The 17,012-nt window shown below is 33.6% G+C and overlaps 3 protein-coding genes across 6 annotated transcripts; 2 read left to right on the top strand and 1 right to left on the bottom strand.

Annotated features, from left to right (window-relative positions):
* Positions 1 to 1,921: 1,921 nt before the first annotated feature.
* On the top strand, positions 1,922 to 5,901 carry LOC108458059 (DNA-directed RNA polymerases IV and V subunit 4). Of its 4 annotated transcripts, none has more exons than XM_053030194.1 (11): positions 1,922 to 2,116; positions 2,234 to 2,331; positions 2,704 to 2,763; positions 2,873 to 2,938; positions 3,056 to 3,139; positions 4,009 to 4,120; positions 4,196 to 4,273; positions 4,400 to 4,433; positions 4,507 to 4,575; positions 4,690 to 4,784; positions 5,543 to 5,901. In XM_053030194.1, the coding sequence occupies exons 2-10, from the start codon at positions 2,256 to 2,258 to the stop codon at positions 4,762 to 4,764; spliced, it is 654 nt and encodes a 217-aa protein (XP_052886154.1). In that variant the 5' UTR covers positions 1,922 to 2,116; positions 2,234 to 2,255; the 3' UTR covers positions 4,765 to 4,784; positions 5,543 to 5,901. The 4 variants fall into 4 exon arrangements, with proteins under 4 accessions (XP_052886154.1, XP_017612787.1, XP_017612788.1 ...); XM_017757298.2 differs by lacking the exon at positions 5,543 to 5,901 and adding an exon at positions 4,877 to 5,091; XM_017757299.2 differs by lacking the exon at positions 5,543 to 5,901 and adding an exon at positions 4,868 to 5,091.
* A 1,021-nt stretch (positions 5,902 to 6,922) lies between these two features.
* Positions 6,923 to 11,534, top strand: LOC108460314 (probable galacturonosyltransferase 4). The gene is made up of 9 exons (XM_017759761.2): positions 6,923 to 7,385; positions 7,482 to 7,516; positions 7,607 to 7,648; positions 7,750 to 7,807; positions 7,904 to 8,058; positions 8,677 to 8,936; positions 9,085 to 9,442; positions 9,714 to 10,289; positions 11,024 to 11,534. The coding sequence occupies exons 1-9, from the start codon at positions 7,283 to 7,285 to the stop codon at positions 11,297 to 11,299; spliced, it is 1,863 nt and encodes a 620-aa protein (XP_017615250.1). The 5' UTR covers positions 6,923 to 7,282; the 3' UTR covers positions 11,300 to 11,534.
* Positions 11,213 to 15,696, bottom strand: LOC108460315 (ent-kaurenoic acid oxidase 1-like). The gene is made up of 8 exons (XM_017759762.2): positions 15,084 to 15,696; positions 13,105 to 13,582; positions 12,745 to 13,008; positions 12,583 to 12,672; positions 12,415 to 12,493; positions 12,227 to 12,333; positions 11,988 to 12,109; positions 11,213 to 11,898 (listed from the first exon to the last, which is right to left on the bottom strand). The coding sequence occupies exons 1-8, from the start codon at positions 15,320 to 15,322 to the stop codon at positions 11,793 to 11,795; spliced, it is 1,485 nt and encodes a 494-aa protein (XP_017615251.1). The 5' UTR covers positions 15,323 to 15,696; the 3' UTR covers positions 11,213 to 11,792.
* Between the last annotated feature and the right edge of the window lie 1,316 nt (positions 15,697 to 17,012).

Here is a 17,012-nt window from a genome sequence, read left to right as displayed (position 1 = left end):
TTTAATTATTAATATTTCTATTTTTTAATTTTGTACTCAGTTTGTAAATGCTTGATTAAAATTTTTAGACTGCTCACTTTAATAAGTTTAGTTCCTAAATAAATTTTTTTGATATCGACGAAAATTGAATTATCACGCTCCTCTGACAAAGTAACAGACCAAACTAGAGCTTTTCCTCTCATCTTTCAGATTTATGGTTTATTTCCTTTGAAATAGCATGAAACTTTTTCGATTTAAACTTAAAGCCTTAATGTAGACGCTCTCGATCTCCGTCCACCGTCGTCAGATGGTTACTTGAATTCTAGCGAGACTTTCATCTTAACCTTTTGGATCGAACATTCGTCACCTTTGATTAACTCTTAACTAAATTCAGTACGTTCTAGTTTCATTTTTTTGATATTTTATTCTCTTTTCTTTGATTTATTTTGTCTTTTTGCTTCTATTAGTCTTGCCTAGGGCTTTTTGAAGCAGGAAACTTTCATCCTATTTTTATTTGTTTTTGTTTATATTTTTGTTTGATTTGATTGTGGTTGTGGAGATATTTGATTGTTGATTCTAGGTAAGGCTACGTGAATAGTTTGATTGTGAATTTTCTTGGATTATGATTTTGGCTGAGAGGGAAATTGTGAGTAGGTTAAAGATGAAGGGTTTTGAGTTGGTTGGGTTAGAGGTGAGACATACAGAAAAAACAAAGTTTTAAAAAATAGATCAGCTTGAGTTGTTGATATTTTTGGATTACTGGACTAGGGAGAAATGATGCAAAAATTGAGTGACCAAAGTCTAAAATTGTAAACTTAATAATACTTAAGTAAAATCAGGTATAATTTATCTTTACTTTTATTATGTTTTAAATTGGCGTAATAACTTATTTAGCCCTCGAACTTTATGAAAAGTCATTTTAGCCCTCCATTTAATTTTGTCTCTTTTATCCGTTAAACTTGCACTGTTTATCAAATCACCTCAAAATGGATGAAAAATTAACCATTGTTAACTTTGCTGATGTGGCATACACATGGATGCTACATAAGCAATTAATTAATTTTGAAAAATATTTTTTTAAAATATAAATTTATTTTAAAAATTATCATAAAAATTACAAAAATATTTTAAATATATATTTTAAATTTTTTAAACTAACGTTAACATACACCTGGATTGTCATGTGGGTGTTGTGTTAGCGAAGGTATAAAATGTTTATTTTTCTATCCATTTTGGGTGATTTAACAAACAATTCAAGTTCAAGGGTTAAAAGAGACGAAAAATTAAATGGAGGGCCAAATAAATTATTATGTCTTTTAAATTTCTAAATTTCGTTGTCGAGCTTTGACCTACTCATGAGTTTGGCTACCGTCTAGGCCCGAAAGCTTGCCCAAAAAATGGGAGGGTTTGGACAAAAATATAAGGCTTAAAAAATGAGCTTGGATAAAATTTAATGCTTGTATTCTATATGGGCCGAGATCAGGCCAAAAAATCTTTCCCAAGGCCCCGTCCGAATATATTATGTTATAAAAATTAATTGTATATATTTATATTAAACCACTAGTACAATAAAAATTAAATCCATTACCCAAAATTTAAAAAAAAAAAATTACCCAACTAAATATCCTAACCCAAAATATAGAAGATTAAAAATTATATTTATTTGTGTCTTTGAATATAATGAAACATTTATTATATTTATGACAATATTTTTTAATATAAATAAATTTTAATGTATTAAAAAATTTATTTTAATATTTTTAGTATATTTACTTTATCATATTTTTAAATAAAAATTAATTTAAAAAATCAAATATGGTAAAAGCAGATTGGGCTTGGATTCATCTTTGAGTTAAAAAATAAACTCTTTTTTAGGCCAGACTGGACTAAACTTGAAAAGTTGATATAAATACTTTGCCTAACCCAACCCATCCTCTAGTGAAGCCTCAAAACAGAAAAAAGAATGCACACAAGACATCACTAACACAATTCATTCATAACCCCCGCCAGTCAAAACAGTTTTTAAGGTTTTTAAGAAGGCAGGCTGGCAGCATTATAATCTTAAAGATTCTCAAGTCCACAATTTTTTTTTTCTCTCGTTTCTCCCTCTCCAGCTCTGCCCACTCTGCTCCGTTTGGTATTTCTTTTACTATATTTGCATTGGCTTTGCAAGTGCATGCTTTTTATTATTTATTGAATTTTATTGATGATTTACGCCCTAAAATTTGGTGTGTTTTGAATGAACAATTCATAGATTTTAAACGTTGGTGGTGAAAATGTCGGAGAAGGGTGGCAGAATGTTTTCCTTGCCCACCAAAACAACACCCAAATCTTCTCTCAAATCCACCGCTGGTCTGACTCTCTTCCCTTTGATTAATGATTCGTTATTTTTTTGCGCTTCTCACTATACTGTGTTCAATCCCCTTGCCTCTTCTATCTTCATATTTTTATTTATTTAGTTGTTAATTGCTCTCATGGTGTAAAACCCTCTACTTGTTTAACTACTTAATAATAATTAGCCATGGCCATAACAAAGTCAAAATTTGCTAAATACCCCTTCTTCCTTTTAGTTATTTATTTATCCATATCATCATTCAGTTCATTCAACATACATTAGAAAAAATTTGATATCACTTAACGCATTAAACATGCATGCGCTCTTTGCTCTGTAAATATTTTGTTATTCTTTAACACCCTTTTCCGTGGCTTCATTAACATTGAAAGGAAAAGATGATAATTCAGCAAAATCAAAGAGGGGAAGGAAAGTTCAGTTTGGAACTGAAGGTCAATTGTTTTTCTTCCTTTTCCTTTAGTTCTTTGCCTTTTGATTTTTATATTTCTGTGAATATCATCCTTACAGATCCTACTCTGTCTGTATTTTTCCTTCTTTTAGGTTCACCTGATGTTAATTTCTCATCGCCAAAATCTGATGGCAAGTTTGCAACCCCTTTTGGTAAAGGTACTATCCCCTCCTCACTTCTTGGTGCTTTCAGTAAAGGGATTATCTTTACTATTTTTTTTTTTCCCTAAGGTATGGCCTGTTTTCATTGATACTGCGTAAAATATAATGTACAAGGTGGAAAAGGAGAAAAGATAGCGAACGGTGGAAAGACTCATGTGGCCAAAGAATCACAGTCATTGGAGCTCAGAGTTGAACAGGGTTTTTACTTGCCTTAACTACCATACATGTTTGTTTCGATGATTTGTTACTCTTTGTTTACCAAGTTAGTTCTTTGTCAAGCCTGCATTTAGGTTGTATTTTTACTTTTTTTCTTTATTTGAATGATTAACAGTATTTCCCTTGTAGGACGTGAAAACAATAAAAGATGGCATCTTTGCTAAGAATTTTAATTAGATTGCTAATTGTAATGAGTGTGCACACCCTGGCATCAATTTATAAATAGTAATATTTTTCTTTCAAAGAAGTAGAAATAATTTGTTTTCAAGGGAGTATCACTTTTATCGTAAGCATTTATGTTGTTAAACTGCCAAAGGAACATAAATTTCCTCTCTAGGTATCTTATTGTGCACTTCCGTTTCCCAATTTTTTCCCAATTTTTTTTGGTGAATCACAATAACAGGGCAAAGCCCGAACAACCAACGAGACTAGCACGACTCGAACCTAGGCCACACCTGGGGCGGTGAACACCCTTAACCATCAGGCCATCACATGGGGTTCTTCTTTTCCCAATTTTTGATATTCTTATTAGATCAATTACTTTCCTTGTTCTAATATGGCATTAATGTATGTTACATACTGGTTTTCATTTGGCACCTCGATTTTACTTTTATTTATTTTCTCATTGGTTGTTTAACTTTGTTGTCGTTCCTCTTCTGTTGGCCTCGTTGCTTCTTTTATTATCTTTTATCATGTACTTTATGGATAGTGTGTCTTGCGTTTTTAGATTCTTCTCTCTTTTTTCAAATAGTCTTGGTTTTAAGATTCATCTTTTCTTAAATTAGTATTGGTTTTAAGATCTGTGTCTGAAACTTTGCTTAACCTGGAAAGGTCCTTGCCATTATTTGCAGAACTTCCAGAAAATATTAAATGCCTTATGGACTGTGAGGCTGCCACTATCTTAGAAGGCATTCAGGATCAAATGGTTATTCTCTCCAGTGATCCAACTATTAAGCTCCCTGAGTAAGAACTTGCTTAGAACCTTTGATCTTGTGTGGAAGGGTTCATCAAATTGCTCTAACCCATCATCCTTTTCAGATCATTTGGTTCGGGACTGCAGTATGCCAAGACTGGTAGCTATTATACCAATCCCCAGTCTGTTAGAAAAGTTCTTCAGTATCCTTGATTTTCTGTTTTCCATGGCACTTATATAATAGATAATTTTCTTGTCATTCTTTGCTTTATGCGACATCCAATCTTTTTGTGCTTCATCTCCTGTTGAACCATTAACTCAAATCTCAGATCTCTTACAAAATATGGTGTCTCTAACAGTGAGGTATCATGTCTTAACCTGAGTGCTTAATTTGAAACAATCAAGCTACTGTCTCAGTTCCAAAATGTTGTTGTAGATTTGTGTGATTGCCAATACTTGTCCAGAAACTGTTGATGAAGTTTTTGCTCTTGTCCGATCCTTGGAGGTATGACCCATATGGGTATTTTCTTAAATCTGATATATAAAGAATAGGAGAGTAGGAACTTTATTATAAAATGAAGCAAAGATACTAGTTTGACATTTTCATTGTGTGATTTAGGCTAAGAGAAGCAAAATCACTGGACCACTTAAAGATGTATTGGATGAGCTAGCTAAACTTAAAACATCAACCTAATGGCATGTGGGGATGCTCTGGTAAGATGGCTTTTACTAGGATGTTACTGCTGTAGGTTCTAGCCTTCTAGGTTGTGATTATTGTTTGGATTCGATAAACCAAGTGTGTGCAGGTTACTTCACTGTTAAGAGGCAGGCGATGTGCTTTTTTTTTTTTTATTTTTTGTGGGGAAGCCTTGTTGGAACTGGTTTGAAAGAAATTTCCTCCTCTCTTAATTGGTGGTTGTACCGTTTCCATTTTAATAACCAGAGATTAACTAGACCTTGTGCAGCAGGTTTTATTAACTATTGGAATATTTTTATCTTATGATGTGAATTTGTAGTCGAATATAGATATTGTATCTGTAGCAGCATTGTTTGATGGGACTGCAGGATTTTATAATTTTTGGAATATTATATCTTATTATGTGAATTCGTGGCCGAATATTGGTATCGTATTTGGAGCAGCATTGTTTGATGGTGATTATTGAATCTGTCAGCAATCTCTTTCGATATGGAAAAATACGGTTGGATGAGTTGCTTTGCTTGCTAGTTGTGTAAGTAGGATCTAAATACTTGATGAACTCATCTTGGGGGTCTCTCTATGTCCATCCCACCATTTCTTAGGCTTAGGTGGTAATCATAGGGAGGCTTAAGAAGCTTGCTCTTTGATGTGCTTAATTGAAATAGTTTGGTTAAGAAGAACATGGAGAGATGATTTAGTTTTGTGTTGTATTGATATGTAAAAATAAGTGGCAAAAAAGAACATAGAAAGTTGATAATAACATCCTTACGAACAGGTGAATGTTGAAGATGTGCCGGTATAGGAATATGGTTGTGATGTAGCGGAGATATTGGTGGAGTTTGTTTGTGTTGCAGCTTGCAAGATGGAAAATGGTAATATGCTTATGGTGCATGTCTGTTAGATAGAGATGTTTTGACATATTGATTTATGTTTATGGAAAAAAGTAGTAATAAAAGTTCCATCATTAATGTATCAAGGACCAAAAAAAGAAAGAAGGAAAATTTAGAGATCGATACTGTTACTGCTAGATAGATGGTCCCTCAACAATAGTAAGATAGACGTGGTCGGTCAGGATTATTTGTATTTGGACACCATAGCGTAATGGTTCTAATTTCTTAGACATTGTGGTTATAATTTTTAAGAGATGTTTGGTATAGTTATATTCTAATTTCTCGTGTAATTTTTATAGGCCATAAAATGAACATTAAAAATATAAAAGAAGTCATAAGGATAAAGACTAGTTATCTGCAGCAATCTTTTCCCAAATTCCAACTCTTATAAGAATTAAAACTAGTAATTTGAACCTTCAATTATATTTAATTTAGTGGTGGTGATTCAAGCATGGTTTTTTAATTATACTTAATCTAATGAGATTCATTAATTATAATTATTAAAATGTCACATGTCTAATTACAATTAATTATCAAATCTAAGAATTAACTGAGTTTTCTAAATATACCCTTTAACTTATACGGCTCCGTTTGAACTCAACTTTTTATTTTTTTACAATTGTAATTGTAAAGGAAAATAAATGTAGGTAAGAGCATCATGTGACGGCTTGATAATTAAGGTGTTTATCACTTCAAGTGTAGTATTGATTTAAGTTGTATTAATTGTATTAGTTATTCGGGCTTTATTCAATTATTATAACTCTGATTGATTTGTGAATTAATATAAATAAATTGAAAATTAATCAAATTGATAAATTTTCTTTAAATCGACCAAATTAGTTGGATGAGTTCTAGTGATGGGACTGACATACCGGTTTCACTATGATGTAGCTCTGAAAATATTGAGCGTAACTCATTAGATTCGGTCCATAAACTCTAGCGCAAGAGCAAACTTGGAAGGCGAAGGGATGGAAGACTCATAAATATCACACCCTGCCGACACTTTTTCCATTATGATTTCCAATATTAATGTATGAATCTAATAATAATATGATAAATACCATATGTTTTTCTACTTAATACGTTGACCGGTGGTTTAACCAATTATTCGTTTTATTTTTAATTACTAATATCTTATTATAGTTATATTCTGGCATCATCTTAAATGTTGCTTGTTTTCTATTATATCTTCTATAATATTATTTACTACAACTAAAAATAATAAATAAATCCAAGACGAATTAAACCCAATTTGTATCTCTTTTTTATAAATAAATGCCATATGGCTAATAATTTATTATAACATTATGAAAATTTGAAAAAAAAAAAAAAGCAACGGGCAACGGACATAGTAATGATTGGCCATTGACAAATTAAAATAATTAAAGGAAATAAATTAAAAAAGAAAAAGAAAAAAAGAGAGCATCATATCATCTAGATCTAGAAGGCTTCAACTGAAAACTAGAAATAGCATCCATTCTCATTCTCATACTCATCTCTCTGTTGTTCTCCTCTGCAAACAAGTTTTACAGAAACGAGTGTCTGTGTGTTTTTTTTTCCTGCTCTTGGTTGTGGTGGTAAAGAAATATGAGCAAATTGTTCTAAAATTAGAAGGAAAAAGAATAATGAAGGTGAGGCATATAGTATTGGGTTTACTCTCGATTTCCGTCATTGCTCCCATCTTTCTTTACACTGATAGGGTCGGCTCCTTCGTCAATCCCTCTTCTTGTACGTCTATTTCTCCTTTTTTTTTTCTTCTTCTTCTTATTTTCCTGTTTCCATTCTTTCATGCTGATCTCTTCTTCCTCACGGTAATTTCTGCAGCAAGACGCGATTTTCTTGATGATGTTTCAGCTTTTGTAAGTTTCTTTCTTCTTTCTTTCCTGGGGTTTAAACAATTATAATGATAAACAAAAAAAAAAATTAATTTTTTATTATTTCTTGTGCAGACGGTGTCTGGCGATACCAGACATCTCAATGTTCTTCACCAGGTAGTAACATAGTAGAATGAGTTCCATTTCGTGTTCAGAGTATGCATTTCTATTGATTGATTTCAGATCTAACGCCTTCAATGTCCAATTCTTTGCCGCAGGAAATTTCCACCGCCTTGAAAGAACCCATTGGAGTCGTATATTCTGACCACTCTACAGGTTCCTTACCCAACGGTTATTTATTTATTGTTGTGTTTATTGAAGAATTAGGCAATGCAAATGTGAATTGATGGGTGTTTGATTTACTAATGACAGTGACGAGGGAGCATAAATCAACACGAGTGCTTTCTGCTACCGATGAAGAACGTCAACAACAGCAATTATATAACCCCATTAGGCAGGTCATCGATCGAGCACCCCCCGGTCTCACCACTACCCTGGATTCCCATCCTAATGCCTCTGACATCTCGGTAATTGCTTCCCCTATCTTGTTTTAGTATTTCATTTCATTTTCTAAATCTTCCCCCATTCTGTGTATGCCTATTACCTTTCACTTGCTATAAATAGGCCTATTTTATCTTCTCATATTGCCATAGCAGCGTTTTACTAGTAATTCCCGATTTTCTCGTTGATTTTATTACTTGCCTCTTATTTGAGACTGTTGTACTACTTTGGAAACTTGAATCGACCCCTTTCTGTATATACTAAACATTTGCTTTATGTTGTGCTTCAGTTGTCACCAAAACGGAAATGTGACTATACCCCTAATCCTCTTATTTTTACCTTATCATTTCTTTTTCCATGTCTTTGTGTTGAGCTGTTTCCTTCAATTTTGAATTGCATATCTAAACGAAAAATTCTCTTTAAAAAGGTTCAATGTAAACTTTAACCTTGAAGTGATTTTATTCTGTGACCCTTTTGAGCTTGTTGGCACCTTTTGCTATTTTTGTCTACCCATAATTGTTTCTCTACGGCTAAAAATAGTTTCTTGATGCTGCCACATTTCCAGGATTCACAATAAGAGTAAACGTTAAACCTAATTGTGAGCTTAGTTAACAGTTATTTTACCTTGTTTGCTTTACCAATAGGCTATTGAGCTTGAGCAGCAACCAACTCAGCCCTCTGGCAAAATTGTTCAGGAGCATTCAGATAACAAACATGACAGATTGACTGAACCAGCAGATGCTCAGGTCCGTCACCTCAAAGATCAGCTCATCCGTGCAAAAGTATACCTGTCCCTTCCTGCTATCAAAAACAACCCACATGTTACAAGGGAGCTTCGACTGCGGGTTAAGGAAGTTACACGTGCTCTTGGTGATGCAACCAAGGATTCAGATCTGCCAAAAAAGTATCTTATTTCTGAACATAGGGCTGCTGATCTCTATTTTAAGCTTTCTTTGCTTTCAGTTTGTTAAATTCCCACATCTGTTCCTTATTTCTTCAGGGTCAGCCACCACAGTTTCTATATCACTCTAATTTGTGTGTTTTTTGTTCAGTGCTGTTGATAAGTTGAAAGCAATGGATCAATCGTTAGAAAAAGGGAAGCAGATTCAAGATGACTGCGCTGCTGTGGTAAAGAAGCTACGGGCTATGCTTCACTCATCTGAAGAGCAACTACGAGTGCACAAAAAGCAGACCATGTTTTTGACACAATTAACTGCAAAAACGCTTCCCAAGGGTCTTCATTGCCTGCCTTTGCGTCTTACTACTGAGTATTATACCTTGAATTCTTCTCAACAAAACTTTCCAAATCAGCAGAAATTAGAAGACCCCCGCCTGTATCATTATGCTCTTTTCTCAGATAACATATTAGCAGCAGCTGTTGTCGTAAATTCAACTATCTCACATGCTAAGGTAATACTCTTCTATGGAGACTTAACTCGTACTTCCTTTGGTTGCTGGTGGAAAAAGAAACCGTTCATCACCTTTAATCTTAAGTTTGCCATTTCCATTTCAATTTCATTTTAATCTTTTACACTCTTGAGAGAAGTAAAGGTTGGGGTATATGCGTGTGCATGCATGTGTGTGTTTTTGCATAAAACAACTTGATAGGTACATAATTACAATTGAGCTCCTTGCTTTTGTTGACTTGTTGAACTCGTAAAATTTACTTGATTCTTTGCAGCATCCTTCGGATCATGTTTTCCACATTGTTACTGATAGGCTTAATTATGCGGCAATGAGAATGTGGTTCCTAACTAATCCACCAGGGAAAGCCACCATACAGGTCCAGAACATTGAAGAATTTACATGGTTAAACTCAAGCTACAGTCCAGTTCTTAAGCAGTTAGGTTCTCCTTCCATGATTGATTATTACTTCAGGGCACATTGGGCTAGTTCTGATTCAAATCTGAAGTTCCGGAACCCAAAGTATTTGTCCATACTGAACCATCTTCGGTTTTATCTACCAGAGATCTTCCCAAAACTAAATAAAGTGTTGTTCCTAGATGATGATATAGTAGTCCAGAAGGACCTTACTGGCCTTTGGTCCCTTGATTTGAAGGGCAATGTCAATGGTGCTGTTGAAACTTGTGGGGAAAGCTTCCATCGGTTTGATCGGTATCTCAACTTCTCAAATCCCCTGATCTCAAAGAACTTTGACCCACATGCTTGTGGATGGGCATATGGAATGAATATTTTTGATCTGGCGGAATGGAGGCGGCAAAACATCACGGAGGTATACCACAGATGGCAGAGGCTGGTAAGTGACGGAAGTTCCTTGCAAACCATGTTAGATTTAGTTCACATTGCAAGTCTTAATTAGTGTCACCTGAGTTACTAAGTGGAAGTTTGTTTGATCTGTCTTACCCGGTACAAGTATGCCAATCGCACTTAAAGTACAAATGAAAGGGGTAAAACCAAGTCTCGCTTCAGAAAACATGGGTATTGAAAATCTTTGAAACCTAGAGGTTCTTAATTTTAAAGGAGATGCTTGTTGGGATAACAGCTATTTATTGGAAGTAGCTACTTAAAGAAAGAAATACTTACTAGATTTTTAAACCCAGGTTTCCGCTTTTCCTTCAAGTGGGGTAATGGGAACTGCTGCCGAACAACTCTTTACAATTCTGTAACATATAATAGCTATCCCTCCTCAAATGGCTGTTTAGCATGGCTTGCTACACCCCTTAGGTGTTTAAGCCTCCTGATCACACTTGTACACGTAGAGAGATGTACGGTTAAGTGATTGGATCATACCCCACTTCTAGAATGGCGAAAAAAAGCTACATTTTATTTCAGTGATACTTTCCCATAAAGATTTAGAGTTTGGTTGTTGACCTTTACCCTCTATTTTGAGTGCCATTATAAATGCTAAAAAGGGTAGCTTGGAAGGTTCAATTCAGTATTTCTTCATTGTGGGCATATCCTATACTTTGTACATGGTGTCATACCGGTGTATTACCTTGTTTCTAATTTCAAAGTTAATTTTATATGCAGAATCGTGACAGGCAATTGTGGAAGTTGGGAACCCTGCCTCCTGGTCTTATAACATTTTGGAAACGCACATATTCCCTTGACAAATCTTGGCATGTGCTGGGGCTTGGCTACAATCCTAATGTAAACCAGAGGGAGATCGACCGGGCTGCTGTTATACACTATAATGGCAACTTGAAACCATGGCTGGAGATAGGTATACCCAAATATAAAATCTATTGGGCCAAGTATGTAGATTATGAGACAGTGTATTTGCGAGAGTGCAACATCAATCCATAGAAAGCCTTGATGGGATATTAAAGTGTGGTGGTGAGCCATGGTTTACCCGTGCATTTTGACATCAATTTGTAGTTATTTCGTTAAGAGGTAGCGGGTTGAAATTCATCATGCCTTGTATACATTGTCAATTTTGTTTTTGATTTTTTGGTTCTTACCGGAATGTGTGGAATTGACGTTGATGCGACTATTTTTTAGCTATTTAAGCAGAAGTGCAGCCGTATTTGTTTGTATATCATCCGTAATCTTTGTATTCCAATGCATGCAGCTAAGTTATATTCTTTGTAGCGTATTACTTTTTATGCATAACAAAATAAATAGAAGCAGAGGAGTTCACTGAAAGAGGAGCCAGTAGTAACACATTGGTTTCATTCAAATTCTACATTTAAGAGTCCCTTACAGGAGATGCTAATATTATTATATTATCAATATTGTTTATTTTAATTGATGAAATGGGATTGCTGTTGAACCCCATCTAAAAATTCCAATATCCTTGCTAGGGTGGTGAAGGCAGGTTTTTCTTGATCACTGCCAAGCAATTATCATTAGGCCTTGTATGAGGCAGATACCTAATTTTACTCTCAGGATTATGCCGTTCCAACCTGCATTGTAACATCACTCAACATCAACATCAACAATTTCAAGCTTGAATTGATCATGAAAAGAAACCCAACATTGCAAAATAACTTACTGATAGTTGAGGAGGAAATGGTGAAGAAAAATAGAAATTTCAAGCTTGGCAAGATCATTTCCAGGGCACAACCTGCTTCCTGCTCCGAAGGGAAGGAAAGTTCCTGCTTTGGCGTTATAGTCCTGCATATAGTTAAGAGACCATTATAATTTAACTAATAGGTTACGCTTTATGGTTCTTGTATACATACGTATAAAGAAAAAGATTGAAGGAAAGGTGAAAAGCGTTGTGAAACTTACATCCCATCGAGAAGGATCAAATTCTTTTGGATTTGGATAAATCTCAGGATCCAAGTGAATGCTTCTGAACCAAGCTAACACTTTCCATCCCTTTGGAATAGTATAACCTGAAAAACCAACAGCTTTGTGTGTGAATGATGTAACAATATCACTATATATCTTAATATAATCATATCATTAAAACTGACCGCTTATTTTGACGTCTGTTTTTGCCTCACGGAAGACCATCAGTGAGAATGTTATCAACCGAAGCGTTTCATCAATCACCTTCATATACATATAAATCAAAATATAAGCAGTGAAATGAAGGGTATGTTGAAGCCTTACAATTAACTGATATAACAGATGTGATGTACCTTGGAAAGGTATTCCATTTCTCGAATATCCTTAAGGGTTAAACCTTTTTGGGTGGGTGGTCTTTTCTTCACAATCCTCTCTTGCTCTGCCTGTATACAATAAAATAATACCGTCAAGTAATGAAAAAGAAGCACATTAATGCTTTGAGACTGCTTAAAAACCTTTGCTTTTTCTAGAAATTCAGGGTGTTGTTGCAGGAAAATAGTCGCCCACATCGTAGTATGGCCAGAAGATTCATGGCCTGCATTCAGGTACATCAACATGATATCAATGATTTCCTCATCATCTAGTGTTTCACCTTTCTCATCTTTAACATCCATCAGGGCATCCAACATGTCTTTCTTCTTCGTGGGCTTGTTCGTCTTCCTCTGATTTCTCCGCTCATTCACCACTGATTGAAAAGCTGCCACCAGGTTTTTCCTAGCCTGAAAAAAAGAAAATGCATTTCTCTATTATGAATTATCCCTTCTTAGCGTAAGATAAGTAACATGAGTCGCAAGAAAGATGTGAGAAAAACTCACCTTCAGGGCTCTATAGTAGGCAAATCCTGGGACATTGATTGCCATGGCTCTAACTCCATAGTTGAGAGTTGTGTATTCCCTCTCCAAAGCTTCCATTACTTCTTCGCTTTCCGAGCTTAGAAAAATATACATTATTATCCGAAAAGTGAGCTTCCGGAGCTGTGTCAAGAACTCGATTTTTCCCATCTTGGACCATTTGTCCAGGGTAGATATGACAATGTCCTCGATATATGGGACGTAAATGGACAGTGCTTCATGGCCATTGACAGGAGCTGAAGTTAAACGGCGGAGACGCTTATGTTCTTCATAAGGGATACCAATGAATGATTTTTTTCCAATGAGCTCCACCGTGGACGTTGGCCATCCAGGCTTAAATGCATCATCATCATTTAATACCCTTTTACATGTTTCAGGCATTGTTACGATTACACTTGGGTTCCCAAACATGAAAGCCTTGTAGATTCCAGTACGTCCAAATCTGCATTAAAATACATTGGTCATGAATGATGGTCAAGGATTTGATGATGTTTGATCATTTCTAAACTTGTTATCTAAGTAACATGTCGACTATTATCAGATTGGCAATAAAAACAAGTATTCAAAGAAAAACAAATGGTATCAATATTGTAGATTGTAGTAAAATGGAATATCTTAGCAAGTAGTACAACACAAAAAGACATTATAGAAGGCGACAAGAGAGGCAACTGCCCCATTCTCTAGACATAAGGTGGTGGGTCTGGGTCAAAAACATGTAATTCTGTTTTTTTTTTTTTAATGAAAAAGTTGGCATGTCTAAGGACCTCTCTTCCCCTGACAGGCTACGGCTCTAGCTGCTATGCTACTCTTGTGTCATCACACCCCATTCTTTTTTTTAAACAATGACACCACCATACTTATTTCTGCTAATATTTTTTATACCTTGTCTTGAAACTATACATAATCACATCGCTCTTTAATCTTTAAATAAAAATATAAAATTCGCTTAAATATGTTTAAATTCAAATATTTTTACATTGACAATAATACTATAACTTAAATAAGTTATAACGTTACATACTCTAAAAACTTATAACTAGGGTTCATAAAAAGAACTCCAAATTCGTGGGTCTATATGAGTTCAGATAAATTCCGTTAGTCCCAGTATACTTAACAAAATTGCCTCCCTTTTATTTTATAGTTATTTTTATATATTTTAACTATAATTTTAAAAATAGTTAATATAATACAAAACATTATGTAAAATTTTTGAGGAAATGTGATAGGATCGATGAAATTATTTTTGAAAGTCATCAACCACTAAAATATTAAATAACACCGAGTCAAAATCAGGGTGACAAGAAGCAATCTAATGTTGCCCCAGTCAAAGAAGTTAATTTTCTATAGATAACGATGGTACTCACCAGAACATCTCATTCTATTAATAAACCAAAACATTCAATTTTACTTTTTGTTTCAGCGTAAATTTAATTAGTATCGATCTATTTTGATAAATTTTTTCTGACCATCCGAAATATGGTATACCAATTAATATATTTATATTAATTTTATTATCGATATTTAGGATTTAATTTTATAATTCATATTTAAGATTTGTAACTATCTTTCTCGGTAATATTATATCTAAAAGTATTTTCTAATATTTATAAATATTTTTATATAAAATGAAAGATAAAATTGGAAACTATAGCTATACGTATAAATATGAATAGAAAAAATAATAGGTCTATCGCTACTAACTTGAGACCCCAAGCCATTTCTACCGAAGAGAGAGACAGGAATAAGAGGCCACCCTCTTCAATCAAATCAGGGTATGGAATGAAGTGGAATACAATGACGTCTCTCACTTCCCTTTCCACTCCATACTCCATTTCTATTTAGCTTTTCCTTCTTTTTCCACCATTTCTTTTTTATCTGCTGGTGGTGGTGCCCTTTAAAGCAAATAGGAAAAAAGAGCGGTGATAGGTGGCAAAGCAAAGTACCTGGAAACAAAAGAAGCGATGAAGGAATCGGGATCGTCGGACCTAAAGGCTCGGAGAAAGGACCACATGTTGCCGATGAAAGGCCACCCCAAATCCCCTGGCGGCAGAGAGTACCGCTCGTCGCCCAATCGGGTTTCATACACCCACGGATTCACTCTCTCCAACACCCATTTTAGAAAGGCGAAAGCAGCCAGAATTGCTAAGAAGGCGACCGTCCACATGGAGCCCGTGATTTCCATTACAACAGCAACCTTCACTCTATTACGGTGCAACCTAAGTTGTCAACATTTATATATGTGCTAGTACAGGAAGGAGGCATTTATGGAGAGTGGCACAAACATGGTAGTGACAGCGCACAGGCAAATAGGGAAAGTATATATGGTAGTACTAGAAATGTTAATTATATAGGATAAAGATAAAGGTAAAAGGCAGGGAATACTGGGGAAGTGAGCTTGCCTTGCTTACCCACCTCTATCTCTATGCATCCGCTTTCTACCTTGCTTTTGTCGTTTCCCAGTTTGGATTATCTCTCTCCACTCCCACTCTCTATATCCTGCTTATATTTTGTAATCATCCCTAATCTTTTTTCCTCTTTAAGCTTTAAAGGGTTGTACGCGAAGCGTATAATATTTATATATATATATATAATGTGATCCGTTTTTTATTATTATAAAAATACGTTAAAATATTCTTCATAAACTAAAAATTTTATTATACGCCTAAAAATATGAAAATTACATATTTAAACATAATGTGCAGTAAATGATAAATAATAAAAGCATATATACGAAATTAAATTAAAAAGATTGACACTAATTTAATTAATTATCGATATTATTAATATATACAAACAATGTAAAGAAAATAATTTGTATAATAAAATTGAAATGCCTAAATATATAGATACAAAGTAGGGTAAAAGAACATTTTATAAATATTGATGAGATGGGTAAAATCTTAATATTTTAATATTTTAATTTTTAAATAAAGAAAAATAAAAATATTATCATAATAATATAATGTGTGTAATTATTTTAATAAATTTCTTGATTAAATTGACTTATGATTACAACTGCAATAAAAGTAATGAGATATATTAATTAAAAGAATAGTAATTTTAAAGAATTATACAAAGCATTAGAAATAAAATGAGTAATAAGAAATCATACCTAAAAGGACGAAAACTTTAAGAAGACGATGCGAAAAAATCGACTTTAAAATTCTTTCCTTTTTATCTTTTATTTTATTTTCATTTTCTTTCTTCTTTTATACACTCTCTTTCCCTTCTTTTTCCTTTCCTTTCTCATTCTTTGGTTCGAGCCAAAACCTAGTCGGGTCTGATATGGTAACCTGCGAGGGTCCTCCTTAATGCCAAAACGCTGCGTTTTGCAACAACTTAAGTGTTTTACTATTTATTATTTAAATTTAATTTAATTATTTATTATTTTTTTATAAAATCTTTAACATTTCATTAATAATATAATAATATATTAATTTAATTTTAAAAATATGATATTGAGTTTAAATAAATAATATTTTGAAATTATTTTTAAATTTAAATATTATGATAATAGATTGTGTGAAATTTTATTTTATATATAATTACTAACTTAATTTTAATTATTAATTAGAAAATGTATATTGTTCATTAAATTTAAATATTACGACTTTGAATAATTTATTATAACATTATTTATATTTCTAAATATATGTTTCGATCTTAATATTATATTTAATTTGTAAAAATAGTGTTAAGATTAAAAATATTTTTTTTAAAACGGTTTTGAAATTTACAATGCACTATTATGCAAAGTTGTAAGTTGAATATAAAACTTTATGAAATTATAAGTTGCATATAACACAATTAAAATTTGTATAAAAAGGCGCATGGGTTTATGTTGCAATTTTCCCTCTCTAAGTACTTTCATT

The sequence above is a fragment of the Gossypium arboreum genome, chromosome 6, assembly GCF_025698485.1.
Source record: "Gossypium arboreum isolate Shixiya-1 chromosome 6, ASM2569848v2, whole genome shotgun sequence".
Lineage (NCBI taxonomy): Eukaryota > Viridiplantae > Streptophyta > Magnoliopsida > Malvales > Malvaceae > Gossypium > Gossypium arboreum.
This window is presented reverse-complemented; position numbering and strand designations above follow the sequence as displayed.

Bases quoted from the DNA above. Each gene is read 5' to 3' on its own strand.
- LOC108460315 (XM_017759762.2), bottom strand. From the start codon at position 15,322: ATGGAAATCACGGGCTCCATGTGGACGGTCGCCTTCTTAGCAATTCTG. The intron at 12,334-12,414 runs GTCAGTTTTAAT...TTGGTTTTTCAG, and splicing joins AACAGACGTCAAAATAAGCG to GTTATACTATTCCAAAGGGA. The intron at 11,899-11,987 runs GTAAGTTATTTT...GTTACAATGCAG, and splicing joins CATTTCCTCCTCAACTATCA to GTTGGAACGGCATAATCCTG.
- LOC108458059 (XM_053030194.1), top strand. From the start codon at position 2,256: ATGTCGGAGAAGGGTGGCAGAATGTTTTCCTTGCCCACCAAAACAACA. The intron at 2,332-2,703 runs GTCTGACTCTCT...TAACATTGAAAG, and splicing joins TTCTCTCAAATCCACCGCTG to GAAAAGATGATAATTCAGCA. The intron at 2,764-2,872 runs GTCAATTGTTTT...TCCTTCTTTTAG, and splicing joins AGTTCAGTTTGGAACTGAAG to GTTCACCTGATGTTAATTTC.
- LOC108460314 (XM_017759761.2), top strand. From the start codon at position 7,283: ATGAAGGTGAGGCATATAGTATTGGGTTTACTCTCGATTTCCGTCATT. The intron at 9,443-9,713 runs GTAATACTCTTC...GATTCTTTGCAG, and splicing joins CAACTATCTCACATGCTAAG to CATCCTTCGGATCATGTTTT. The intron at 10,290-11,023 runs GTAAGTGACGGA...TTTTATATGCAG, and splicing joins ACCACAGATGGCAGAGGCTG to AATCGTGACAGGCAATTGTG.